This window comes from Quercus robur, chromosome 2, assembly GCF_932294415.1.
Source record: "Quercus robur chromosome 2, dhQueRobu3.1, whole genome shotgun sequence".
Taxonomy (NCBI): Eukaryota; Viridiplantae; Streptophyta; class Magnoliopsida; order Fagales; family Fagaceae; genus Quercus; species Quercus robur.
The window spans coordinates 4,348,283-4,375,738 of NC_065535.1; the positions used below are offsets into that span (position 1 = coordinate 4,348,283).

General features: G+C 38.8%; 4 protein-coding genes and 1 pseudogene across 4 annotated transcripts; 4 read left to right on the top strand and 1 right to left on the bottom strand.

The window, feature by feature from the left end:
* The first annotated feature begins 1,369 nt into the window (after nt 1-1,369).
* LOC126693654 (zinc finger BED domain-containing protein RICESLEEPER 1-like) lies at nt 1,370-2,548 on the top strand. Its single transcript, XM_050389716.1, has 3 exons — nt 1,370-1,543; nt 1,664-1,956; nt 2,059-2,548. The coding sequence occupies exons 1-3, from the start codon at nt 1,370-1,372 to the stop codon at nt 2,546-2,548; spliced, it is 957 nt and encodes a 318-aa protein (XP_050245673.1).
* A 514-nt stretch (nt 2,549-3,062) lies between these two features.
* LOC126693655 (uncharacterized) lies at nt 3,063-7,854 on the bottom strand (annotated as a pseudogene).
* A 3,259-nt stretch (nt 7,855-11,113) lies between these two features.
* Nucleotides 11,114-12,809, top strand: LOC126710287 (uncharacterized). Its single transcript, XM_050410686.1, has one exon. It carries the CDS (start codon nt 11,218-11,220, stop codon nt 12,439-12,441), a length of 1,224 nt encoding a protein of 407 aa, XP_050266643.1. The 5' UTR covers nt 11,114-11,217; the 3' UTR covers nt 12,442-12,809.
* A 2,700-nt stretch (nt 12,810-15,509) lies between these two features.
* Nucleotides 15,510-17,532, top strand: LOC126710289 (F-box/FBD/LRR-repeat protein At4g26340-like). The gene is made up of 2 exons (XM_050410697.1): nt 15,510-16,724; nt 16,848-17,532. Exons 1-2 carry the CDS (start codon nt 15,705-15,707, stop codon nt 17,298-17,300), a joined length of 1,473 nt encoding a protein of 490 aa, XP_050266654.1. The 5' UTR covers nt 15,510-15,704; the 3' UTR covers nt 17,301-17,532.
* Nucleotides 17,533-25,544: 8,012 nt separating this feature from the next.
* LOC126710295 (putative FBD-associated F-box protein At5g56700) lies at nt 25,545-27,456 on the top strand. The gene is made up of 2 exons (XM_050410708.1): nt 25,545-26,766; nt 26,861-27,456. Exons 1-2 carry the CDS (start codon nt 25,774-25,776, stop codon nt 27,320-27,322), a joined length of 1,455 nt encoding a protein of 484 aa, XP_050266665.1. The 5' UTR covers nt 25,545-25,773; the 3' UTR covers nt 27,323-27,456.

Consider the following 27,456-nt stretch of genomic DNA (forward strand, 5'->3'; position numbering starts at 1 on the left):
CCTGTCACTATTCATCCGTTACTGTTCATGACACTGTTCACTCCGAATTTGGCCTATTTAAGGGGGGTTGTCCCTTATGTTTGAAACAAGTTTTACTTAAGTTTTAGTTCAGATTTCTCTTCCCTTAGAACTCCTTCCCTTAGGAAGCCTTCTTAGAAAGAGAATTCACCCTACTTCTACTACTACTACCTTGTTCACTACAAACCTTGTAACTTTACAAACCTTGTAACTAGGACTAGTTCAAGCTTTGTAACTGTTAACTTATACTGTTGAGATCTTGTATTCACTACTATTGTAAGTGTTTATCTTACTTTCAATAACAAGTATTTTCAGTTTTATGTTCATTGTTCTATTTGTTGCTACTGCCACCTTGGACGGATTACCGCCATAACGGACGGTTCTAAATTGCTTTCATTTACTTTGAATCATTTTCATATATACTTGGCTGGTTCCACCGCCTTATAATTGTTCTTACTTCCAAGTTATTTATTTTCAAGTTACGTACATTACTTTCTTTACAATATTACTGTGCTTCCGTCTCTTCCCTTCAGCTGTGCATCCCCTTCCCCCTTTATGGTATCAGAGCCACTCTTTTTATTTTTAAGGTTCACTCATGTTGTTTGTTGTTTGATTTTGTTTCTAGGGTTCAAAGATTGTAAATTTATTTGTTGATCATCCTATTGATTGATTATATTGTTGTGATTTTAGTTTATTATATCATGCTAATATGTTGTGATTTTAGTTGATTGTCTTGTTGTGATTTTAGCACTGAGAAAGCGGCTTGTATAGTTTTTGTTTACTAATATTTTATTGAAATTAGTGTATGACTGCGTGTTTAAGTTAAAGGTTGCTTGTATAATTTATTTGTTGTTGATTCCTTAATTACTATGTATATGTGATTGTTATTTATATTAATGTAATTAGATCATGGCTGCTTGTGCTTCTTCTTCCACCCCCTCTACTGAGCCTACTCCTAGTTCATGTGCTGAGGTTAATCAACCAAATACACAATCTCCCATTCCACCATCAAGTGTTGCATCCCCTCAAACACAAACAAAAACTCAACAAGCTACTATTAATGGTGGTAAAGATCCTTCTAAGATATGGGACTATTTCTCTAAAATAGAGGGATGTGACCCCCTTTACCCTAAGTCCCAATGCAACTATTGGAAAAAGAATTATAATTGTCACCCAAAAAGAAATGGAACCTCTGCCATGTGGTCTCATATAAAATCTAGTTGTAAGAAGTACCCCTATAGGCGTGATAAAGGCCAAACCACTTTGAGTTACCAAAGTAAAAAAAAAAAAGGGGGAGGGAGAGGGTGGTAATGAGCTGGTGTTGAGAAAGTTTAGTGTGGAGAGACTAAGGATGGCCTTAGCTAGGATGATAATTGTTGATGAACTACCTTTTAGGTTTGTTAAGCATGGCGGGTTCATTGATTTTATGGCAGAGGTAGAGCCTAGGTTTGAAGTTCCCTCTTGGGTTACTGTTGCAAGAGATTGTCTTAGACTTTACATTAGGGAGAAGGAGAGTTTGAGAAAGGTTTTAATGGCTGGTTAAAGGGTGTGTTTGACAACTGATACTTGGACTTCAATCCAAAACCTTAATTACCTTTGTTTGATTGCACATTATATTAATGTTGATTGGGTTTATCATAAAAAGATTTTGAATTTCTGCCTAGTACCTAATCATAAGGGTGAGACCATTGGTAGGGTGGTTAAGTCTTGTTTGCATCAATGGGGGATTGATCATATTTTTACAATTATTGTTGATAATGCAAGTTCAAATGATGTGGCCATAGAATATCTTAGGAGGAAAACAAAGGATAGGGTGGGTAGCCTCTTGGGTTTTGAGTTCCTTCATATAAGTTGTTGTGCCCATATTTTGAATTTAATTGTGCAAGATGGGCTAAAGGACCTTAATGAGTCAATTGTTAAGGTTCGTAATGTAGTGAGGTATGTGAAATCCTCTCCTAATAGATTTGAGAAGTTTAAGGCATGTGTTGAAAAAGAAAAAATTCAAAGCAAAAGTTTGTTGTGCCTTGATGTGTCTACTAGGTGGAATTCAACTTACTTGATGTTAGAAAGTGCACTAAAGTTTGTGGCTGCATTTGAAAGGATGGAGGAAGATGATGGGCATTTCCTTCGTTATTTTAAGGATCCATCTAGCGGTCCCCCTCGGTTTTTAGATTGGGAAAATGTAAGACTTTTTACAAAGTTTCTTGGTATGTTCTATGAGGCAACTTTAAGATTTTCTAGTTCCTTGTTTGTGACTACTAATGTGTATTTCCATGAGCTTGTTAGTCTTCAAGACCAGTTAAATCAATTGTGTAACGGTAGGGGTGATCCTTTGTTAAAGGGTATGGCACAGAGAATGAAATTGAAGTATGATAAGTATTGGGGAAGTGTTGATAGGATAAATCCGATGTTGTTTGTGGCTGTTGCGGTTGATTCTAGATATAAATTGAAATATGTGAGGCTTTGGTTTAAGCAATGGTATGACAAGGAGAAGACTGATGAGTTAGGATTGAGAGTTAGGAAAGTTTGAATAGATTGTACAAGCACTATAGTGGAGCAATGGGGACCCCATGTGGTGCTAGTGCTAATGGGACTAATGAGTTTTGATGTGAACCCCGTCAAGAATAACGAGATCCAACAACGAAAGGAAACCCAAGATCGTTCTATGGACAAATTCAAATGGGAGACCTCGACCCATTGTTTATGACAAACAAGAACCTCGATATAAGGAAGACGCCACAAACGGTGGTGGAAACTCCGTTTGATAAGTCGAGATGAACGCCACGGGAATTCCCGATAAGTTCGAGTAGTTCTTCAAAGAACCAAAGAGAATAAACCTCACAAGTTTTATCAATTAATATAAAAAATGTTTACAGACTTAGATGACTATTTAATGGCTCCTTAAAACTTGACAGACAAGAAAATATATTCTAAAATAACTCCTAATTGATACCTAACCATATTAGGAATAAAGTTTGACCTAAAAAGCATTAAATGCACCTAAAAACAAGGAAATAAATCACCTAAACCTAGAATAACGTTTTTTACATAGACCCAAAATATTTCATGTCAATTCTTAGCCTTGACCGGATCCTCCTAGAACTTGAATCAAGGTGACGATTTTTTTGTTGCCCACGTGGATCATGCTCAATGGGCCTCCACGAGTTTGCTTGAGCCCATAACTCTTGGATGAGTCCGTTGAGTACATCCTTGAACTTCTTTGCTCGTGCTCTTGTAACCGGCCCAATTGGTACTTGAACGATATCCTTCGAAGCAGTGCCTTGATCTCCATCATTCCCCTCCTCTTGAAAAGGATTTGCCCTCAAATCATCACCTACATCAAAAGGACTCAAATCAGTAACATTAAAAGTGGCACTTACATCGTACTTACCAGGTAAATCTAGCTTGTAAGCATTGTCATTGATACGCTCGAGGACTTGGAAGGGACCATCTCCTCTTGGGAGCAATTTGGAACATCTTTTCGCTGGGAATCTTTCTTTTCTCATATGCAGCCAAACCCAATCTCCGGGTTCAAAAACCAGTTTGCGACGTCCTTTGTTGGCTTATGTGGCATATTGCTCTGTTCTTCGCTCAATGTTGAGTCTTGCTTTCTCATGAATCTGCTTCACAAAGTCAGCTTTCTTTTTGCCATCTAAATTAACGTGCTCCGTCAAAGGTAAAGGAGATAAATCCAATGAGGTTAAAGGATTAAACCCATACACAATTTCAAATGGCGAAAATTTGGTAGTAGAATGAACAGCTCTATTATATGCAAACTTAACATGTGGTAAACATTCTTCCCATGTTTTGATGTTCTTTCTAATGATTGCCCTCAATAGAGTAGACAAAATCCTATTTACTATTTCAGTTTGACCATCAGTTTGTGGATGACAAGTAGTGGAAAACAATAGCTTAGTACCTAGTTTACACCACAAAGTCTTCCAAAAATAGCTCAAAAACTTAGCATCTCTATCCGAAACAATTGTCCTAGGCATGCCACGTAATCTCACAATCTCTCTAAAGAACAAATCAGCAACATATGAAGCGTTATCCGTTTTATGACATGGAATAAAATGTGTCATTTTAGAAAATTTATCCACGACCACAAAAATTGAATCTCTTCCACGTTTAGTCCTAGGCAATCCTAACACAAAATCCATTGAAATATCAATCCAAGGCTCACTAGGAATTGGTAAAGGAGTATACAAACCGTTGGGCTGCACTTTGGATTTAGCTTGCCTACATGTGACACATCTACCACAAATCCGTTCGACATCTCGTTTCATGTGAGGCCAATAGAAGTGTTCTTGCAAAATAGCTAAAGTCTTTACAACTCCAAAATGTCCCATTAATCGCCCACCATGTGATTCCTACACTAATAACTCCCTCATAGAACAATTAGGTACGCATAGCTTATTTTCTCGAAATAGGAATCCATCAAGCTTAAAGAACTTACCAGAGGCGATTTTCTCACAAGCTCGATATTCCTCACAAAATTCGTGGTCTTTAGCATATAATTCTTTAATGTGTTCAAAACCAAGCAATTTTGCATCAAGTGTGGAGAGTAAGGCATACTTGCGAGAAAGTGCATCGACAACTACATTCTCTCTACCTTGCTTGTACCGAATGACGTATGGAAACGTCCCTATGAACTCCACCCATCGCACATGCCTTTTGTTTAGCTTGTGTTGGCCCTTCAAGTATTTCAAGAACTCATGATCGGTGTGAATCACGAACTCCTTAGGCCATACGTAGTGTTGCCACGTTTCTAAAACCCGAACCAATGCATACAACTCCTTGTCATAAGTTGGGTAGTTTAAGGCTGCCCCGCTGAGTTTCTCGCTAAAGTAAGCAATTGGTCGTCCTTTTTGCATAAGAACGGCTCCTATAACAATACCTGAAGCATCACATTCAATTTCAAACGTTTTAGAAAAGTTGGGCAAAGACAACAAAGGTGCGTTAGTCAGCTTCTCTTTGATTAATTGAAATGTCTTCTCTTGGTCTTCTCCCCACCGAAATCCAACATTCTTCTTGATCACTTTGGTAAGCGGTGCGGCTAAGCTACTGAAGTCCTTCACGAACCGCCGGTAGAAACTAGCAAGTCCATGAAAACTACGAACATTACCTACACTTGTGGGGCTCGGCCAATCTTGGATTGCACGTACCTTCTCTTCATCAACCTGTATACCTTGTGCACTAATAACAAATCCCAAAAATACAAGCTTATCGGTGAAAAAAGTGCACTTCTTTAAATTAGCAAACAACCTTTCTTTCCTTAGCACATCTAAAACGGATTTCAAATGTACTACATGATCGTCTATGTTTTTGCTATAAATGAGTATATCATCAAAATAGACAACAACAAATCTGCCTATAAATGCACGCAAAACATGGTTCATAAGTCTCATAAAGGTGCTCGGAGCATTAGTCAAACCAAAAGGCATAACTAACCATTCATACAAACCATTTTTTGTTTTAAAGGCGGTTTTCCATTCATCTCCTTCTTTTATCCTAATTTTATGATAATTACTTTTTAAATTAATCTTAGAAAATATGCAAGAACCATGCAACTCATCAACATATCATCTAAGTGTGGGATAGGATGATGATACTTTACCGTTATGTTGTTGATGGCTCGGTAATCAACGCACATTCTCCACGTCCCATCCTTCTTAGGTACAAGTAAGACCGGAACTGCACATGAGCTCATGCTCTCCCTCACGTGCCCTTTCTCCAACAATTCACTTACCTGCCGTTGAAGCTCCTTTGTCTCCTCGGGATTGCTCCTATAAGCTGGTCGGTTTGGAATGGTTGCACCGGGAACAAAATCAATCTGATGTTCAATCCCTCGGCTTGGAGGTAACCCATGTGGTGTTTCCTCGGGGAAGACATCCTCGTACTCCTGCAAAAGAGAAACAATAGAACTAGGCAAAGCAAGGTCAAGTTCATTAGTGTTTAAAAGTGCCTCTTTGTACAAAAGTACAATCATCGGCTTATTTGAAAACATTGCTCACTTGATCTCACTTACTTTTGCATAGAAATTCTTTTGTTTTCTCTCTGATTTCCTCTCAAGGGTTGAACTTTGATTTTCTTTTTCTCCCTTATTTTTCTCAGCCTCTCTCTGATTTTCACTCTTTTTCTTTTGCTCACTCTCTTTCTTTTGATCACTCTCTTTTTGTAATCTTACTTGATCCTCGTATACTTGCTGCGGTGTCAATGGTACAAGAGTGATTAATCGTTGATTAAGTACAAAAGAGTACTTGTTCGTAAAGCCATCATGCTTCACTTACCTATCGAACTGCCATGGACGCCCTAGCAATAAGTGTCCCGCTTGCATCGGTACTACATCACACAACACTTAATCTTCGTATTTACCGATTCGAAATGCAACTAACACTTGCTTGTTCACCCTAATCTCACCACTATCATTTAGCCATTGCAACTTGTACGGTCTAGGGTGCTTTACCATGGGCAATCCCAATTTCTCCACCATAATTGCGCTTGCAACATTAGTACAACTACCACCATCAATAATCACACTACATACCTTGTCTTTAACGTAGCACCTAGTGTGAAAGATGTTCTCCCGCTGTATTTCATCAACTCTTTTTGCTTGCAAGCTCAATGCTCTCGTCGCCACCAATGTCAATGCGCCAGGGGCTAAATACTCTTCCTCGGAAACATCCTCTAATGGCGGCATGTCGTCGGTGTCGGAATCTTCATCATCAGCCACAATTTCACCATTGGCTTGCAACACCATGACTTGCTTGTTTGGACATTGACTTGCTATGTGGCCCCTGCCTTAACATCTAAAACATTTAATATTACGATTCCTAGAGGTAGAGGCTTCGATTTTACCTTGAGGAACGTGGCTGGTGGTTGAGGACTTGGGCTCGAGTTTGGGCGTTTGTGACTTGTCCAGTGGCTTAGCATGACTCGATTTCCAGGAGGTAGAACTAGAGTTATGCCTACACGTGTCCCATTCCCTCTCTTGAGTTGTTGTTCCACTTTGATAGCCATATGCACCATATCTTCCAATTCCACATAATGCTGCATCTCTACCTTATCATGGATCTCCCGGTTTAAGCCAAGCAAAAATCTAGCCATTGTAGCCTCCCAATCCTCCTTTACATTAGTGCGGATCATAGCAATCTCCATCTCCTTGTAGTAATCCTCTACGCTTCGACTCCCTTGTCTAAGACCTTGTAGCTTTTTGTACAACTCTCGGTAGTAGTAACTTGGAACGAATCGCTTTCTCATCACTACTTTCATCTCCTCCCATGTGTCTATTGGGTGTTCTCTATTCCGCCTCTTGTTTATCACAAGCTGATCCCGCCAAGTAATAACATATTCAGAAAATTCAATCACGACTAATTTTACCTTCTTTGTCTCGGAGTAATTGTGGCAATCAAACACGAACTCCATCTTCTTCTCCCACTCAAGATATGCCTCAGGATCAGACCTACCTTGAAAGGATGGAATCTTCATCTTAATACCACCCAAGTTGTTATCTTCGCGATTCCTAGCTTCTCTAAATCTTCCTCCAGGTCTCCTATTGCTAACAATAGAATCCCGATCTTCTTCTTCATCAAAACCAGACCCATAACGCTCTTCATCCTCCTCCCTCGGTGGAACTCTTTCCCTTCTATGCAAATTACGACCGTTTTGTGGTTGCTCCTCACGTCTATTCTCCATCTGATCTATCCGTTTGTGAACCTGCACCATCTCCATCTTCATCACACGCCTCATCTCACTCATCATGGCCTCCAAAAACATTTTCGAATCAGCCAATTTTGTATCATCTTCGGCAATGCTCTTACCACTATCGTGAGACATGATTGCTGCAAAACAAAGGTTAGAAGAAAAAAAGAAAAAAAAAAAAAAAAAAAAAAAGGAACCTCACAAATCACTCCCTTACGTGTTTACACTCAAGAATGTGGATCACTCTCCACTCGTGTTTCACTCAAAATAATATGGCTTTTACCCTCTGATGTTCTCACCACTCTTGCCTTTTTCCACTCGATAATTCTCTTTCAGTTCTTTTTAAACTAAACAAACAACTCAAAATTTCCAGCAACAATTCACCCAGAACTAATCAAGGAATCTCAAATTTGAACGTAAGGAATATGGAAATTTTCATATTAGAATTAGAAGGAATATGGCAGTTTTGGAATTTTGGAAGCACAGAATAGTGAATTTTTTTTTTTTTTTTTTTTTGGTTCAGACTCCTTTTTGTCTTCTTCTTGAGTCTCTCTTCTTCTTTTTTCTTTTTTTTTTTTATGATCAGCAACTAGCTTTTGAGAATAATGAAATAAGATTTCGAAATAACTAAGAGATGTGAGACCAAACCAATAGTTTAGACATCAACAAGACAAACAAAGATTGAACAGATAGGGTAAAGGAAATTCGGCTAAGAAGAGATAAATATGTTAAAGGATAGGCAAACCTGAACTAGAAACCTTCCTTTGATACCAAATAATGTGAACCCCGTCAAGAATAACGAGACCCAACAACGAAAGGGAACCCAAGATCATTCTATGGACAGATTCAAATGGGAGACCTCGACCCGTTGTTTATGACAAACAAGAACCTCGGTATAAGGAAGACGCCATAAATGGTGGTGGAAACTCCGTTTGATAAGTCGAGATGAACGCCACGGGAATTCCCAACAAGTTCGAGTAGTTCTTCAAAGAACCAAAGAGAATAAACCTCACAAGTTTTATCAATTAATATAAAAAAACGTTTACAGACTTAGATGGCTATTTAAGGGCTCCTTAAAACTTGACAGACAAGAAAATATATTCTAAAATAACTCCTAATTGATACCTAACCATATTAGGAATAAAAATATTAGGAATAAAGTTTGACCTAAAAAGCATTAAATGCACCTAAATACAAGGAAATAAATCACCTAAACCTAGAATAACGTTTTTTACATAGACCCAAAATATTTCATGCCAATTCTTAGCCTTGATCGGATCCTTCTAGAACTTCAATCAAAGGTGACGATTTTTTTGTTGCCCATGTGGATCATGCTCAATAGGCCTCCACGAGTTTGCTTAAGCCCATAACTCTTGGATGAGTCCGTTGAGTACATCCTTGAACTTCTTTGCTCGTGCTCTTGTAACCGGCCCAATTGGTACTTGAACGATATCCTTCGAAGCGGTGCCTTGATCTCCATCAAGTTTGGTAGTGGTGATGTTACTGTCATGTCCTCCATGCTAAGTGGTTTTGGTAGTGCAGAAGAGAGGATGAAGAGGTACAATAACATTTACAAACAGCACTTAGCAGATGAGGATAGTGTAGAATGTAAATCTGAATTGGAAAGATACTTGTTAGAAGCTAGTGTAGATCCGGATATAGAAGGCTTTGATATTCTTGATTGGTGGAGGGTGAATTCTTCAAGATATAGGATCCTTTCTCAAGTTGCCCATGATGTTTTGGCAATTCCCGTCTCTACTGTTGCATCAGAATTTGCATTTAGCACAGGGAGTCGTGTCTTGGATCCTTTCCGTAGCTCATTTTCTCCCAATACTGTTGAAGCTTTGATTTGTACACAAAATTGGTTGAGGACCCAGCATTTAACTGAACCAATTAACCTACGAGAGGTAATGGATGAAGTGGAAAATTATGAACTTGAATCGAGTAATGTGTTTATGTTCTTTTCTAATTTTTTTTACTGCTTTTGTTATTTATAAATTCTCTTGTATTTCTTTTTTTTGTTATTTATTTATTTGTGAGTTATTATTATTATTTTTTTTTGGTAGAAAAAAAATGGGTTTTTGTGAGTTATTATTTATATACAATTTGTTTTGTTTTTTTTTCCCCCTTTTAGACCTTGCACCAAAACCCACTATGGGTACAGATTTTGTTCTAGACTGATTTGGGAGGTGGGATTGTTTTTTGGACTTAGCTACCTAAGGTAACCTAAAAATTTTATGTAATTTGTTTATGTTTGTTGGCTGCTGTTTGTAATGGTGTTAATTGTCATGTATTGCTTTCTACTTTCTACTTATCATTATTTTTTGGAGATTGACATTGTAGGGATGGAGTTTTTTGTATATGATGACTTGGAGTTGTTGGCTGGCTGATTGTAGAAATTTTTTGTGGTTGATGACTTAATCATGGAGAGGACCAAATTAGGAGTGTTTGGGTGCTTGGGCTATTGCTGGTTGCTGGCTTAAAGCTTTTTTGCTGCTCTCTGTTTTATTTTTGTTTACTAGATGCACATATGACAACACAAGCACTGAATGAACACACTATTAGTCTTAGTAGACTAGACTGCCTCCATTTTTTGTGAAAAATATGTAGTTCTGTATTGTACCAGTTGTATATTTTGGTCCAACATCCATTATGTATATTTGTATAGTGCTTCTCAAGCACTACTTGACTATTTTGTAGTACTGCACTACTACTCCTTGGGATTGTGCTACTGCTTATATTTGATGTGATTACTATGATAGAAATATTAATGTTAATGTTGCTGCTATGTTGGAATTTTTTTTTTATGGTTGAGACTTGATACTTAATAGTTGTGTGTTTGATTTGGAATGTTGTGACAGGTTTAGATTTCTTAATATGTGTTAATGTATTTAATAAATACATGTTTAATTTGACAGGTTGTATTATAGTTGAGACTTGATTATGAGTCTGGTGACAAGTTTGGAGGTGTCTTCTTGTGGTTGAAACTTAATAAAGAAAGGCCTAGTTAAAAAGAAGTCATAATGGGCTCAAAATGCTATTTTTTAAAGGCTTAAAAGTCCAAAGCTTAAAATAAGAATTTTTAAAAATCCAGCCCATATAATCGAACGAACCGCACCGAGCCGCTAGGATTAACCGCACCTTGTGTAAACCGGTTTTTATCTTCCAAAAGTGAGATGCGGTTCAGCATAGGGTGAAACTGCACCCTATAGGTGTGGTGTAAAAAACCTCTCCAAAACCGACCGAACCGAACCGTGTACACCCTTAGAGTGAACCAATCCTATTGTTAGCCCACAAGCCCATTACTCACGCTTTCCTCACCTGAACCCGTTTGACATACAAACCGGATGATATCCACATTCCACACCCTTCGGATCCTTATCCTACAATCCGAATATCCGATACCGATAGACCGAGCAAAAAAAATCAGAACTGGGAGCACACAACAAAACAGTGAAACACACAAACACAGAGTATTCAAAAATCATAAAATGAACTATGAATCTTCTCGCCAATTCAACGAACACCATTTCCCCCTCCCTACTTTTCCTCCACAAACCATTCCTCACTTACCCAATCAATCTCAACAACAATCCAAAACTCTCACCACGCCGTTTCCAAACGAAATGCTCAGCCGCCTCGACCTCGACCTCGACCTCGACCTCAAACGGCGCCGTTTACGAAATCGACATGGTGAAGAACAAGCAAGGCGTCTACACGCCGAAACAGAAAAAAGTAGTGGTCCTATGGGACCTCGATAACAAACCCCCGCGAGGCCCGCCGTACAATGCGGCGATGTCGTTAAAACAGTTAGCTCAACGGTTCGGTGACGTCATCGACATGTCAGCCTATGCTAACCGCCACGCCTTCATCCACTTGCCCCAGTGGGTCGTACAGCAACGCCGAGACCGCAAGGAAGTCGATTTCTTCGAGCGCAAAGGCTTGATCACACCGTCCGATCCTTACATCTGTAAAGTCTGCGGCCGAAAATGCAAGACCAATCTGGACTTGAAGAAGCACTTCAAGCAACTCCACGAGCGAGAGAGGCAGAAGAAGCTGAATCGAATGAGGTCTTTGAAAGGGAAGAAACGACAGCGTTTCAAGGAGAGGTTTATAAATGGGAACGAGAAGTACAACGAGGCGGCTAGGGATTTGGTTACGCCGAAAGTCGGTTACGGTTTAGCTTCGGAGCTGAGAAGAGCTGGCGTGTTCGTTAAGACCGTTGAGGATAAGCCTCAAGCGGCGGATTGGGCATTGAAGAAGCAAATGCAGCACTCGATGAGTAGAGGGGTGGATTGGTTGTTTTTGGTATCTGATGATTCAGATTTTTCGGATATGTTGAGGAGAGCGAGGGAGGCGAAGTTGGGGACTGTGGTTGTTGGTGATTGGGATAGGGCGTTGGGGAGGCATGCGGATTTGTGGGTGCCGTGGGTTCGGGTGGAGAAGGGGGAGGTGGGAGAGAAGGATTTGTTGAGGAAGGAGAAGAGGACGGGGAGCGAGTTTTTGGATAGGGAGGATGAGTTGTTTTCGGTTAGTAGCTTGGATGAGAATGTGGGGTGGAATGAGAGTGCTTTGGATAGTCTTGTGGAGGAGATTGTTGGCGCGAGGGCAGAGATTAATGGGGTGAGGATTTCGGCTTTTGATGAAGGGGAAGAGGAGGATGAGAATGGGGAGGTGGATTTGTTATGGGATAGTGAGGACGAGGATGATGAGTATTATTAGTGGTTGGTTATACTTACACAAGGCATGTGCCAATTGATTCTTTTGCTTGAATTAGAGCAATTATGTGTAGGGATTGATGGGAAGAGATTGAATGTGGAAGAACTTAATGTGCAGCAATGATGCGGTGCCGTCTTAATAGATTGATTTTTTTTTTGTAGAAATTAGCACCTTGGCTGTTTGCACTTGGAGCAAAGCTGTAATTTCCATCCCTGATTTACAATCGGGAATACAGAAATGGTATTTTCCGCATAATTTAATTATGTAGCTTTTGTTTGTGCAGAGTTTGTACAAGCTATAAATTTTGTACTAGTTATTTTATAATGGGAATTGGTACATTACTTCAATCTATTCAGGACTAGTTTATGTTTTGACTGGTTTCTTTGCATTCGTCTTCGTATGTTGTTTAGTCTGTGAAATTTGAATGAGTAAAGCTTGTAGTTTTAATCACATTAGTCGTTTCCAATTTGTCTGCTGAAGAAAAGGTTTTCCACAATTATGCATATCTAGGCAGATCAGAGTAATTTTTTGTTGCTTCACTTTTTTAAACAGTGATTGTATTGGGTTTTGTCTTGATCTCATAATATCATCTGCTTGTTTTGTATGTTGTTGCTACTATTTATTTCTTAATTACTTAGAAGTTAACGTAAAAAATACTGATTAAAAATCAAAGTTCATGTTTAAACTAGCTCCTAAGGTGATTGTAGTTATGCTAAGATAAAGAATAAGGAAGTAAATGGAAATTAGTGCCTAGTGGCTATGGAAAGTGCATGTAGCAGAAAGGTTTTGAGGGAAGACTGGGGCAGTGATTTTCTCTAAGATGCATCCCTACATGAAGTTGCATTTTGTTGAAAGTGGTCTTGATGATTTAACTTGGTGGAATTGAAGACATTGTTGAGTTATAGACTAAGGAATTGAAATCCTAAACTATCATATTTCTACTACTATAATGAGGGGTTGCAAAAAAAAATTCTAGAGACGTTAATGATAAAGTAGTTGCAGAAAATGTGTAGATGAGAATAGCCTATGTGACGTACTATAGATGTATAGATTTATAGTGCCTCTGTATTTGACTAAAACCTTAAGGGGCCTACGTAAAATTCTGTCACATCCTCTCCTTTCTCCCAACCCGAGATTGTGGAAGATGGTATACGACTATACGTGCACTGTGCCGGTGTGATCAGCTTCAGCAAGTGTGGAGTTCAGATCCTAGATTTGACAACTGAAGATCAGAAGGGTCGGGGTCTATTGCTGGTCTGATGGGGTTGGTGTTGGTGCAGCACTCTTCACCACGGTTGCTTGGTGTCTTTGGCAAAGGAGAAACAGAGTGAGGATGGATCAATCTTCTTGGGACCTCTCACAGGTGATGTCGGGCAAGGGAGCTGCTACAGGAGTTTTTGGTGGTTCATGACTCTCCCTCAAAGCCGAGAGGCCCGAGACTACACTACCAACCAGTTAGATGGTGTCCTCCTTTTATGGGTGAGATTGCAGTTGCATTGCCAGCATTTTATGCGTTACCTGTCCAATGATATCAAGAAGTTGCTTTCAGTTTAAAGTTTTTCTTCATGGTTTTTATATCCAAAATCAAGCCAGTAAATCTTTTTTTTTTTCGTCGATACTTAGGAGGGTGGAGTTTCCTCGGTTTCAATGTCTAAAAGAGTAAAAAAAAAATCCTTACAACATTAATTTACGAAATGAAATGAAGATTTTGTTTTAGATTGGAAAGTAAATTAAAAGGATGTGTTTAGTAGTGCATTGGCACTATCAGAAAAGTTATTTAGGAGGCTTAAAGTTCTTTTAGTAGAAATTGTCAAATGTTTGATAATTTTGCTAAAGAGTCTTTTTTTTTAGTCATTTGCTATAGAGTTTTAACTGTTAACTTTTAAGAGGGCCTTAAAATTGAAATTTGGAGCTTTTAAGAAAAATTTCTGTAATTCACCCTTCATATTCTATAAATGGAGGACTTTAAAAGCTTTATTCATTTTAATTTGTCAAATACTTTAAAAGATAAAATGTTAAAAAATTTGTCAAATACTTAAAATGTTAAAAAGTGTTTCAAGTAAAATTCTATATCGCAAAAGAATTATCTTCTTTTTTTTAAAAAAAAAATTATGAAAGAAATGAGTTTTATTACTATAAAGTATAAACTCAACTAGATACATGAATGAGCAATTATGAGCTGCCACATTAGCTACTCGTTTGAGACACTAGAGATCTCATAAGTCATAACATTCAATTCTACTAGACATGGATTTGACTGACATCTGCAATAAGAATGCCCAGCCACAATTGGGTCATAGTCATTTGCTAAATAGCCACGAGAGCTTGTAGTGAAATATTAGCAAATAGCCATGAGAGCCTGTAGTGAAATGTAATATCAAGGGCAAACTGCAAATCTGCAATACCAAATGGATTGAAGATAATTAATAAAGGAGATTTAATCAATTGAATTTAATAAAAAAAATATATTAATAAAAAGTTTTTTTTTTTTTAAGATCAAATGAATAGTAGTTAATGGCCGAATGGTTTAAGGACTGTTTAGTAACGTTATTTGTATTTTTTTAAAAATTCATATAAATAAAAAATGTGTGAAAATACATGTAATATTATTTAAAAATTAAAATTTTTTATTTAAAATGGAATATCAAACGCCACTTAACTTTCCACCATGAGAGCACTAGCATTGAAAAATACTAAAGCCATATTTAAGGCATTTTTGACATTTTAGAGGACAAAAACACTTACATCAAACAATGCTAAACCACACTATTGCAAAATTTTTTGCAATAGTGCTACAGTACAATTCTAAACTTAGAATTGTACTGTAGCACTATGCTAAAAAATATATATATATTTTATTCCACCCCTTAGTTGAAAAAAAGTGATGATGTGAAAGAAATAATAAAGAAAGATTAAAAAAATAATATTTTAATGAAAAAGTAAAATAATAGAGTTTTTGGATGTAGGGTGTATTGTAAAATGGTATGGTATAATTGATAAAGTAACTTTTTGAGATGGTAAAATAGGATAGAGTAGCATTCTTCAATGCTGATGCTCTGACCAACGTCGTTTTGGGATTGCCAATTAAAACCGAAGGCAACTTAAATTTTCAATCCGCTTGGCTCGGCGGCTTCGCATGAGAGAGAGAGAGTCACAGAGACTCATTTTCATTCTTGTTAATCAAATCACTACTGACACTGTATTGGAACCCTTCACTCAGTCATTCAAAATTCCACAAAGTGAAACACACACATAATATTGAACAAATGGAGCAGAGGAGAGAGAAGCAGAGAATTGAGAGAACAGAGAGAGCAGCAAGGAGAGATCAGACGCAGAGAAAATGCCTCTCATCTGCTCGACAAAATGCCCTCACTACCAACACTGACACTGACATTATTAGCACCCTACCGGACACTCTCCTCTCCCACATCCTCTCTTTTCTCCCAATCAAAGACTCCGTCGCAACAAGCATTTTGTCGAACAGGTGGAGGTCTCTCTGGACTCTCGTCCCTATTCTTTGCTTGGACCAGAGAGAACTTACAAATAAGGAGGAAGGGGATCAAAAGTTGAGGTTTGTGGATATAGTGTTCAGAATCTGGACTCTTCGAAACGCCATTTCCAATCCCACGCCCCTACGCAAATTGTGCATTTGTTGGCATCACAATTGTCTTCCCTTCTATGTCGACGCATGGCTCCGTGCCACCAATCTGCGTGATTTGCAACAGCTCTTTCTCTCAATATTGACTTCTTTTAAGACACCTTTCGAGTTGCCCCGTAGTCTCTACTTTTCTACAAAACTAGTGGTTCTGAAATTTGCAGGCGATATTAATCTAAATCCTCCTCCTGCTTGTGCGTTCCCATGTCTCAGGATTCTAGGACTTAGAGGTGTTGTATTTGCAAACCAAGACTCTCTCTCTACCTTCCTCACTGCCTGCCCGGTCCTCCACTATTTGTCCCTCACATTGTTTGGTATAAATTTGGAACATTTGGATGGGTTCAGTGTCACTGTACTCGTGCCTACGCTGAAAATATTATATTTAGATTGGCAAGTTAGGTCTCCTTCGTACAAATTCCATATAAACACCCCGGCTCTCGAGTACTTTTGTTTCACAGGTTTTTTGAACGGGGATTATGTGTTGGAAAACCTCCACAATGTGGTCGAATGTGTACTTCAATTTGAGCAACGCACTTCGTTGAGTATTGAAGATTACGCGAAGAAATCATGGGACTTCATGAGACCACTCTGTAATGTTATTTCCATGGAATTGAGCACAATTACTGCACAGGTCATGCTACGTTTTCATGCTCTAATAACTCTCTATCATTAATTAATTCGCTAAATACTAAATAATATTGTTGTAAGTTAGTTGCGACTTTGTGACATTTGTAATTGTTATGTGGTAGTGCAGATCCTCTGCTATGATTCTAATCATGAAGATGGTCCCACATTTTATAATTTGTCCTCCTTGAAATTTTTTGGTGGCATTTCGTCTGAGTGGTATGCGTGGGATGGAGTGCGACTCATGCTTTATCGGGCTCCAAAGCTACAAACACTTTCGTTTGAAAAGGCACACTTGCTTGGTTCAAATCTTGGACCTAAACGCTTGGAGGAGCCACTGGATGTTCCTGAATGTCTGTCATCACACCTTACTACCTGTCATTATAAAGGATTCGATGGGAAAGAGGAAGAGATGGAACTTGTTAGACAAATCCTGAAGGCAGCGAAAGTATTAAAGTCAATGAAAATCACTGTTAACGGTTATCTAGACTCAAAGAAGCTTCGTGTTTGCAAGGAATTGAGGAAGTTTCAAAGGAGCTCTCAGGATTGTGAAATTGCATTTGACGAAGGACGTTTCGCATGATGTGGCATTTTATCTCGCCCCTCTTTGATATTGCATGTCACCTACTTTGCTTTAATATCTTTGTGTAATTCATTTGCTGCCTTTGCTATGTTGGAGTTTATTCCTATGGTACAGTACAAAATGCTTGAAGATTTAATTTGTATTTGCCATCTCCTTCAGTTATGCCAGTTAAGCATGTTTTCAATTCAGGATTTTCCCCCATGGTATAGCATATACTTACTGATTTCTTGTTCTCCCTGAGCTTTTTTTAAAATTTATTTTATAATAATTTCCAAACATACTTGGTGATTCCATGTTCTCCCTGATGCAATACCATGTTAATATGTTGGATTTTTGTAGAAATTAGCACCATGTGTGCTACTGGAATGTTTGCTTGGCTGTTTGCACTTGAAGAAGCAAAGCTGTTATTCCCATCACTGATTGTAGCAATCAGGATTAGAGAAATGGTATTTTTCTGTCCGCCTAATCTATGCATGTTGCTTTTGTTTGTGCAGTGTTAGTAAAAGCTATAAATTTCGTAGATAATTAATCATGAGAATTGGTGCAATAATGCAATCTATTCAGGACTAGTTTATGCTCACATTATTTCTTTCCTATTTGTCTACAGAAGAATTGATGTTAACTAGACTTGGTTACCATAAGAAGCAAAGGTTTGGAACAATTATTCATCGTACATTTATGCATATCTAGGCTGATAACTGATAAGAGGAATTATTTGTTGCTTCACTTTTTTAAACAGTGGTTTGAATGGTTCTGTCTTGATGTCCTGATATTATGTGCTGGTTTTGAATGTTGTTGCTATTTTTTTTTTCTTGATTTCTTAAAAGTTCATGTAAAACCATTTATCTAGCTCCTAAGGTGATTGCAGTCATATTAAGATAATTAATGGAGAAATAAATGGGAAAAAAGAAATTAGTGCTTAGTTAACTATGTTACAGATTGAGCGGCAAGTGTATGTAGCAGAAAGGTTTTGAAGGAAGACCAGGCCAGTGATTTCTATAAGATGCAGCCCTATATGAGTTTGCATTTTTTAGAAAGTGGTCTTGATGACCTTAACTAGGTGGAATTAGAGGTATTGTTGAGTTTTACAGTAAGGAATTGAAACCTAAACTTTTATATTTGTACTACTATAAAGAGGTTTGAAAATTAAACTAAAGATGTTAATGCTATATCAGTAACATTGGAAAAATAAAAGAAATTATTATACTTCTTACTCTTTAAATATCACATTCCATGAAGATTTAAAATATTGAATGTATGAGCTGACTTCTATTTGGGCATAACATTCTTTCGTTCAATGTTGGGTTTGTTACTTGGCCCATTACTCCCTTAATAAAAGAAGTAACACATGTAAGATTACTCTTTTTGGGTGATGTCTTTGGATGTCAAAATTTTTTTAACAAGTAAAAAATAAGGGTAAAAACCTGTTCTGGTTCCCAGTTTTGGAGGTTTTTTTGAGGTTGAATTGCCAGTTTTGACTGGTTTTAAGTATTTCAAGTTTTTGAATGTGGATCAGACCAGTATAGATCCCAGTTGTACCTCAGGACTGATCGGTCTGATCCAGTTTTTGAAAAGATTGATTGCGAGTTTAAAATCCATTGAGTTCGTGTATAACTTACCAATCAAAAAAATACTTTGCTTATGGTCCCAATTATCCGTAGCCAGGATTATGATCATATAGTTAATTCGAATCTTTTCCTTGTTTTTTCCGTAGTCTTCATCATAAACACACCAATTACTGAAACAAATACTAACAACAATGTTGGGTATTTTAATTGGTGTTCAGTTGAAAATGTGTGATAGAAGTTTTTCTGTTGATGATGTTTTATCATGCCATGCATACCTTTGAACGTTCTTGAAGCTTTAAAAAAAAATAAAAGACCATATATTTGCAATTCCAACCAGATGATCAAGATGAACCACAGGTCCACAAATCAAGCATGTTTGACACATGTCTAACATCATATGTATTCATTTGTAGTATGAGGCATTTCTAGTTCTGGATGTATTTGTTTGGCTGTTTGCATTGAAGGTCCAAATCTGTTCTTCCCATCACAAACTACAGTATTTCTTTTCACCATAAAACTCAGCAAGGTTAATGCTCATAGACTTCAGGTTTGCAAATATGGTATTTATCTGCTTCAAATTATTTAAGTATGTTTATTTTGTTTTTGTAGATTTAATTAGTAAAAAAGTCTGAAGATCAGCTGATTGAGGAGTTAGTCTTGATTTAAACAAAGATGCTCCTCTGAAGCTGGAGTGAATTAATTACACAAATCATTAATAATGAGACTCGGTACACTTTTTGTATGTTGTTAACACAAAAACTATGATGCATGTTTACAACTTCCTAAAATTTGAATCGGTATCAGAAAGGTGCTTAGTGAACTCATTTGTTTAAGATGTGTATGCCCAAGAATTGACATTAACTAGCCTTAGCATTTGTATTTTCCTAGGGATGGCAATGGTGCGGGGCGGGGCCGAAGGATGAGATCTTCGCCCCCGCCCCGCATGGATTTTTCTTGCCCCATCCCCGCCCCGCCCCGCATGATGGGGAAAATTTCTTGCCCCATCCCCGCCCCTTAAGGCCCCACGAAGACCCGCGAAGCCCCACCCTACACCGTAAAACTTTATTTCTTGTTAATTTTCCCTACAACTATTACCATTTTTTCAAATAAAATGACATGTTTCAATAATAAAAATATACTTAAAATTATAAATAAATTTATCCTATCAAATTAAACTAATTTTTAGCAAAAACTAAATAATATTATCTCAATGTTTAACAAGACAATATCACAACAAAAATCTCATAACATGATAAAATAAAATTTTAACAAGCTTAAAGAAACAATGTTGTTAAGCAGCCAAATGCCCACACAAAATTACAAAAACAATTACACAGACACATATTTAGAGCCACAGACCCGTAACTCATTAAAAAAAAATTATATTATGTACATGATGAAAAGTAAGTTGAGAAAGACCGTATGAATTATGAATGAAATCATCAATTCAATAGTATATAAATTTGTTTCCAATAAAGACAAAAAAAAAAAAGAAGAAGTTAAAATTGGTACCTTATTTCCAACTTTGCTAGAGAGAAAAAAGAGGTAGAGCCACGTTAGGTAGAATAAAATAAGTTGATGATATTTTTGTTTAAATAGTAGGGTTTTAGGATACAATAAAATTACAATTTAACCCTTATTAATGCGGGGCGGGGCGGGGCGGGGTGGGTCTAAAAAGTGTAAACCCATCCCCGCCCCGTGGTGTGGGTCTAAAATCTCGCCCCATCCCCGCCCCACCACCTTTGCGGGGCGGGGAAACCCGCACGGGGCGAAGCGGGGAGGGGCGGGTCAAGCGGGGCAGGGAAAAATTGCCATCCCTATATTTTCCATTGGGAGTAAAGCGTACTATTAAGCATATCTATTCAGAAAAAATGGGAAAAAGAAAAGGAAGTAATAAAAAAAAAGGTCATATAGGAAAATAAGAATAGGAAAATAAAGATAAAACTTAGGAGTTAGCACCAAGGCTTGCTTGGTGTGGGGCCTGAAATTTGGAATCCCGGCTCACTTCACATTAATGGTCCAAAGCCCAAGCCGAGGAGCCCTACTCCCGAGGAGGTATGAGGAGAACCCCTTAATGGCCCAATAATACAGCCGAGGACAACCTCACGCTCAACGTCTCACAAAACGCCTGAAGAAAAGAACAAACTCAGTACAAGCTAAAAAGCTGCCAACACCATAACGTGGAGCCCAGCACCTGACAAACCCATACCCCATACCATGTTATCTAGCTTTTCCCAATCACTCTAACGTGAAGACTAATAGGACGAGTAACTGCCCCAAACAAGGAGAAACTAACACGTAGATGAAGAAGGGAAATCAAATACTAGTATAAAAGGAGAAAAAGGGGGGGGGGGGGGGGGACAAAGGGAGAGGCCCCAGAAAAAGAAGGAAGAAAAAGGATGAATGGTGATAATGTAATGCTCCTCGGACTAATTCCGAGGAGTCAAACCTTTCAAACTACATTGATGCAAGGCTCAGCTATGCAGTCCAAACTCATCTTTGTATGATCGCTCACGAAACCGGGATCAGACCGAAACCCAGCGCCCAAAGGCAGGCCTTTCCAAACCCACTCTCTACAAATCATATTATTCGGGCCCTTTACACACGAGTCCAACGTCATCCTTGGGTCATTAAAAATCATGTCCCAACAATTGGCGCCGTCTGTGGGAAGGCTTGCGCATTTGCGCAAGTGGCGGTTGAGTCAACTCTTTAGCAAGCAGAGGTTCGCGGGGTTTCCTCCATCTCCGGCGACATGCAGTTGTTGCTCCGACATAAACTTCTGCTAGGGGCTACGCCCTGCAGTGCCAACGGCGCGGGCAGCTCTAGGGGCTTCCGGCCTCAAGCCAACTCTCCCCGCCATGGTCTAGGGGCTAACCTTCGAAAAACAAATAAATACAAAGAAAAATCATAAGTTTTGGGCAGAACCAAGGCCTTGCACGGTCCTCGGACTCAAGCCTATGGGGAAACTAAGTACTCAAAAGAAAAATCGTAAGTTTTGGACAGAACCAAGGCCTTGCACGGTCCTCGGACTCAAGCCTATGGGGAAACCAAGTACTCAAAAGAAAAATCGTAAGTTATGGACAGAACCAAGGCCTTGCACGGTCCTCGGACTCAAGCCTATGGGGAAACCAAGTACTCAAAAGAAAAATCGTAAGTTTTGGACAGAACCAAGGCCTTGCACGGTCCTCGGACTCAAGCCTATGGGGAAACCAAGTACTCAAAAGAAAAATCATAAGTTTTGGACAGAACCAAGGCCTTGCATGGTCCTCGGACTCAAGCCTATGGGAAAACCAAGTACTTAAAAGAAAAACTACGATACATGGACCTTAGAATCTATCCGAAGAGAACTCTCCATTAACAATTGGGTTAATCCCTAAACTGGAAGGATTCCCAAGTCTGCTCTCGGATCCTCGGTACCAAAGGGATTGATGCAATATAGAGCAATATGTTACCAAAAACACAATCGGAGTCCCTTACTGTTCGGTTACCCCCTCGGATGAATTATTCAGAGTTTATTGTTCTCCGACAGTCTCCTTGCACGTATTACGGAATATTCAGCTGTTATCTCAGTTAGTTTCCTAAGTTTAATTTACTGTGAATTATCGTTATTATGCCTGGTAATGTCGGTAAATTAGAGTTAGTCGGATTATGTTTTAAGGTTTCCTGCTCTAAGTATCATTGAAGAAAAACACACATGGAGCACACACATTCATAAAGTAGTTGTTGCAAAAAAGAAAAATATTCAAAACAAGTAAATAAATTCCTCTTTTATTAAGACAAAGAAATAGTACAGCGTACAATGAAAAGCTGGAATAAGCTTATATTAAAGCTAACTACATAAGCGAAAAGAAAGATACAAGAGAATAAAGATAAAGCCGAGGAAGTAGTACAGAGGAGAGGTTGGCTGCTGCTTCAAGACTTTGTTCAAGGAAAACCATTCCTCAACACTTTTACATGCCCATAACTCAGGCAGCCAAAGAACCCAACATGGGGCCTGCACCATTGAAGAAAAGGTGTAGAGAGCCCAGCTTCAGGCTAGCGCAGCTAAAGAAAAGGTGCAGGGAACCCAACTTGAAGCCCACACCGTTGAAGAAAAGGTGCCGGGAACCGGAAGTTGAGGAGCCTACACAAAAATTTGCCTGCGACAAGGCAAACGGCGCTGATGGCGGAAAATCTTTCTTCTGACACACCAAAAATCTTGTGTGACCAGAACCTGCTTCGGATTTTGACTAAAAGAGGGGAGGGTACCGTTCCCACCATATCCAAGCGGGAGGACACCTTAAATTTGTGCCTCCCCTGCCTAGACCACATCACTTTAAGTCTTGGAAGGGTCCAGTGCCTCTGTGACGGGTGAAGTTCCTCCCCCTCCGCCCAAGCCTCAAACATATGGCACTAAGGGAAGACGACACTGGAGGTGGGAACTAGTTATGGAGAAAGGGTTATGATTCTGAAGAGAGTAGAAGGATTTATATGCCAGGAGAACAACCACTTGTCCTACTTATATAAAGGATAAGGAAGTGTCATTTAATTTAATTTGAGCAGATTCCCGAGACACACTGCAGACAAGGCAGCTCTGGCACAATTTCCAACGCTATCCACCACCACAAGATTTAAAGGTCCTCGTGAAGGCGCGCCTCGAAGACTGAAATGACAAAGGGCACTGCGCGGAGGAAGAATAAAGTAATGCCTCTTAATTCGGCACATCTCCTACGCAAATGGAAGGACACCAGCAGCAATAAGGCACGAAACTTGAACAAGTCACGAGGTGGGCTCAGCATCACCAAAACCCTCCTTCCCAACTAAAAAGTCGGGAAGCAGGATTTCGAGGGGCTATTGTGGGGCCTGAAATTTGGAATCTCGGCCCACTTCATATTAATGGCCCAAAGTCCAAGCCGAGGAGCTCTACTACCGAGGAGGTATGAGGAGAACCCCTTGATGGCCCAATAATACAGCCGAGGACAACCTCACGATCAACGCCTCACAAAACGCCTGCAGAAAATGACAAACTCAGTACAAGAGCAGTACAAGCTAGAAAGCTGCCAACACCATAACGTGGAGCCCAGCACCTGACAAACCCATACCCCATACCATGCTATCCAGCTTTTCCCAACCACTCTGACGTGAAGACTGATAGGACGAATAACTGCCCCAAACAAGGAGAAACTGACACGTAGATGAAGAAGGGAAATCAAATACTAGTATAAAAGGAGAAAAAGGGAGGGGGGGGGGGACAAAGGGAGAGGCCCCGAAAAAAGAAGGAAGAAAAAGGATGAATGGTGATAATGTAATGCTCCTCGAACTAATTCCGAGGAGTCAAACCTTTCAAACTACATTGATGCAAGACTCAGCTATGCAGTCCAAACTCATTTTTGTATGATCGCTCACGAAACCAGGACCAGACCGAAACCCAGCGCCCAAAGGCAGGCCTTTCCAAACCCACTCTCTACAAATCATATTGTTCAGGCCCTTTACACACGAGTCCAACGTCATCCTTGGGTCGTTAAAAATCGTGTCCCTACACTTGGTATTAGCACCAAGCAAAGAAAAACCATTAGGAGTTAGCAACTAGGGTTGGCACCAAACCGTGATGAGTGACGATGATTTCAATTGAAACTTTATTAATCAAAATAATCTCCTTTTGGTAGGAGTACAATATTTTGCTTAAATTTGTGTAATAAACCATAATTCTAACTAATCTAAGAAACCCTACCTTTGGACTTTCTTGCACTCCCAAATTGTTAAATACATGATTATTTATATGTAATTTCAATCAAGCTTATTAGTTCAGAATTTTGAACCCACAATCATAGTAAGATGATGCTGAAGGTCATCTTTGGTCCAACGCTTAGGGTCAGGAGCAAAGAAAGCAAGTTTGAAACATGTCAACAAATATTTTATGTATTTATTTGTAGTATGAAAACTTTAAGTACCAGCTTGGGTCTTGAACTCTTTCTTTTCCCTTCCTCTGTTACAATCCTCTACTTGATTCATCACTTATACATTTGTCTCTTACAACTGTTATTATGGTCTTATTTGTGCTTGTCCCTCCGGTCTACTTTGGTTCATTTCATATTTTTCAACCCAAAATTTAATATAAAACAAAAGAATTTTTTTTGTCCGAAACTAAAAAAGACAATTTATAAAAAGAATCAATTTATAGCTCAATTAATCAAAAATAGACCAAATTAGACCGAATGAATTTAAATAGACCGAACTGGACCAATATAAACTGAAGTAAATAGCATGGAGTAGAAAGGTTTTGAGGGAAGACCAGGGCAGTGAACCCTCTTTAAGAATTATCCTACAAAATCAAATATCAATGGCAAATTGCAATAGCAAATGGATTGGAGATAAGTGAGTTCCAGTTAGCTTAATTAGTAAAAATTTTTATGGTTGAATAAAAAATCTGAAATTCAATCTCCGCTTACACCAAAAATTGATTAGTGTTTTGATTTGATGATAAATAGACCCAAAGGTTGAAACTCTCTAAAAAATAATAATAATAATAATAATTAATAAAGAATATTTTATCAAATGAATTCAAAATAATAATAATAATAAATAAATAACCATTATATATATATATATATATATATATTAATAAATAAAGCGCTAATGGCCTAATCGCTTAATTTGGGATTGCCAATTAAAACCAAAGGCCACTTAATTTGAGAAATACTACGCATACATCTTCACAATACTCACTGTTTCATGACAAATCTTATGGGCAGATTTTTATGAGCGCAGTTGTGAATCCAAATTTAACACCCATAAAAACCTGACTCCTTTAAATTTGAATTTTCAATCGCTCTGTCGGCGCCGCATCGCATTAGAGAGAGTCAGAGACTCCTTTTCAGTCACTCAAGATTCCCATAAAGCGAACCCCACACACATATTGAACAAAAATGGAGCAGAGGCAGAGAATTGAGAGACCTGAGAGAGCAAAAAGGAGAGATCAGAAACAGAGAAAACGCCTCTCAACTGCTCGACGAAATGCCTTCACTACTAACACTGACATTATTAGCGACCTGCCAGACTCTCTCCTCTCCCATATCCTCTCCTTTCTCCCAACCCGAAACTCTGTCGCCACAAGCATTTTGTCGAGCAGGTGGAGGCCTCTCTGGACTCTCGTCCCTGCTCTTCACTTGGTCCAGAGAAAACTTACACACAATCCAAATTACAGTTTTGCAGATATAGTTTCTGGAATCTTGACTGTTCGAGACTCCATTTCCGATCCCATGCCCCTACACAAATTGATCATTTATTGGTATCAAAATTGTCTTCCCTCCAATGTTAACACATGGCTTCGCGCCACCAATCTGCGTGATTTGCAAGAGCTCGATCTCCACATATTTAATAATGTTCACCAACCTTTGGAGTTGCCCCGTAGTATCTATTTTTCTACAACATTAGTGGTTCTGATATTGATGGCTTCAATTCTTCTCAATCCTCCGCCTGCTTGTGTGTTACCATGTCTCAGGATTCTAGAACTTACGCGTGTTAAATTCGCAAACCGCGACTCTCTCTCTACCTTCCTCACTGCCTGCCCGGCCCTCCTCAGTTTGTCCCTCACATTGTGTGGTTCAAATTTTGAACACTGGGACGAGTTCAATGTCGTTGTACTCGTACCTACGCTTAAAACATTACGTTTACATTGGCATGTTCAGTCTTCATCATACAAATTCCAGATAAACACCCCAGCTCTCGAGTACTTTAATTTTGAAGGTTTTTTGAATGGGAATAATGTGGTGGAAAACCTCCCCAGTGTGGTTGAATGTGTCCTTCAATTTGAGCAATGTGTTTTGATGGATGTTGAAGTTTATGCAAAGAGAGTACGGGACTTCATGGGACCACTCTGTAATGTTATTTCCATGGAATTTAGCACAATTACCGCACAGGTAAGATCACACTATAATTAATTTGCTAAATGCTAAATAACATTGTTGTGAGTTGTGACTTTGTGAAATTTGTGATTGTTATGTGGTCGTGCAGATCCTCTGCCATGATTTCAATCGTGAAGATAGTCCCACATTTTATAATTTGTCCTCCTTGAAATTATTTGGTGGCATTTCGTCTGAGTGGTATGCGTGGCGTGAAGTACGTCTCTTGCTTTTTCGGGCTCCAAAGCTACAAATACTTACATTTGAATGGAAACACTTGTTTGGCTTAAGTATTTATAAACCTAACCCTTGCTTGGAGGAGCCACTGGATGTTCCTGAATGTCTGTCATCACACCTTACTACCTGTCATTATAAAGGATTTGAAGGGAAAGAGGAAGAGATGGAACTTGTTAGACAAATCCTGGAGGCAGCAAAAGTATTAAAGTCAATGAAAATCTCTGTTACCAGTTGTCTAGGCTTAAAGTCGAAGCTTCTTATTCGCGAGAAATTGGGGAAGTTTCAAAGGAGCTCTCAAAATTGTAAAATTGCATTTGAAGAAGGACGTTTCACATGATGTGGCTCGTTCCTCTTGGATATTGCATGTCACCTGCTTTGCTTTAATATCTTTGTGTAATTCATTTGCTGCCTTTGCTGTGTCGGAGTTTATTCCTAGGGTACAATGCAAAATGCTTGAAGATTTGATTTTTA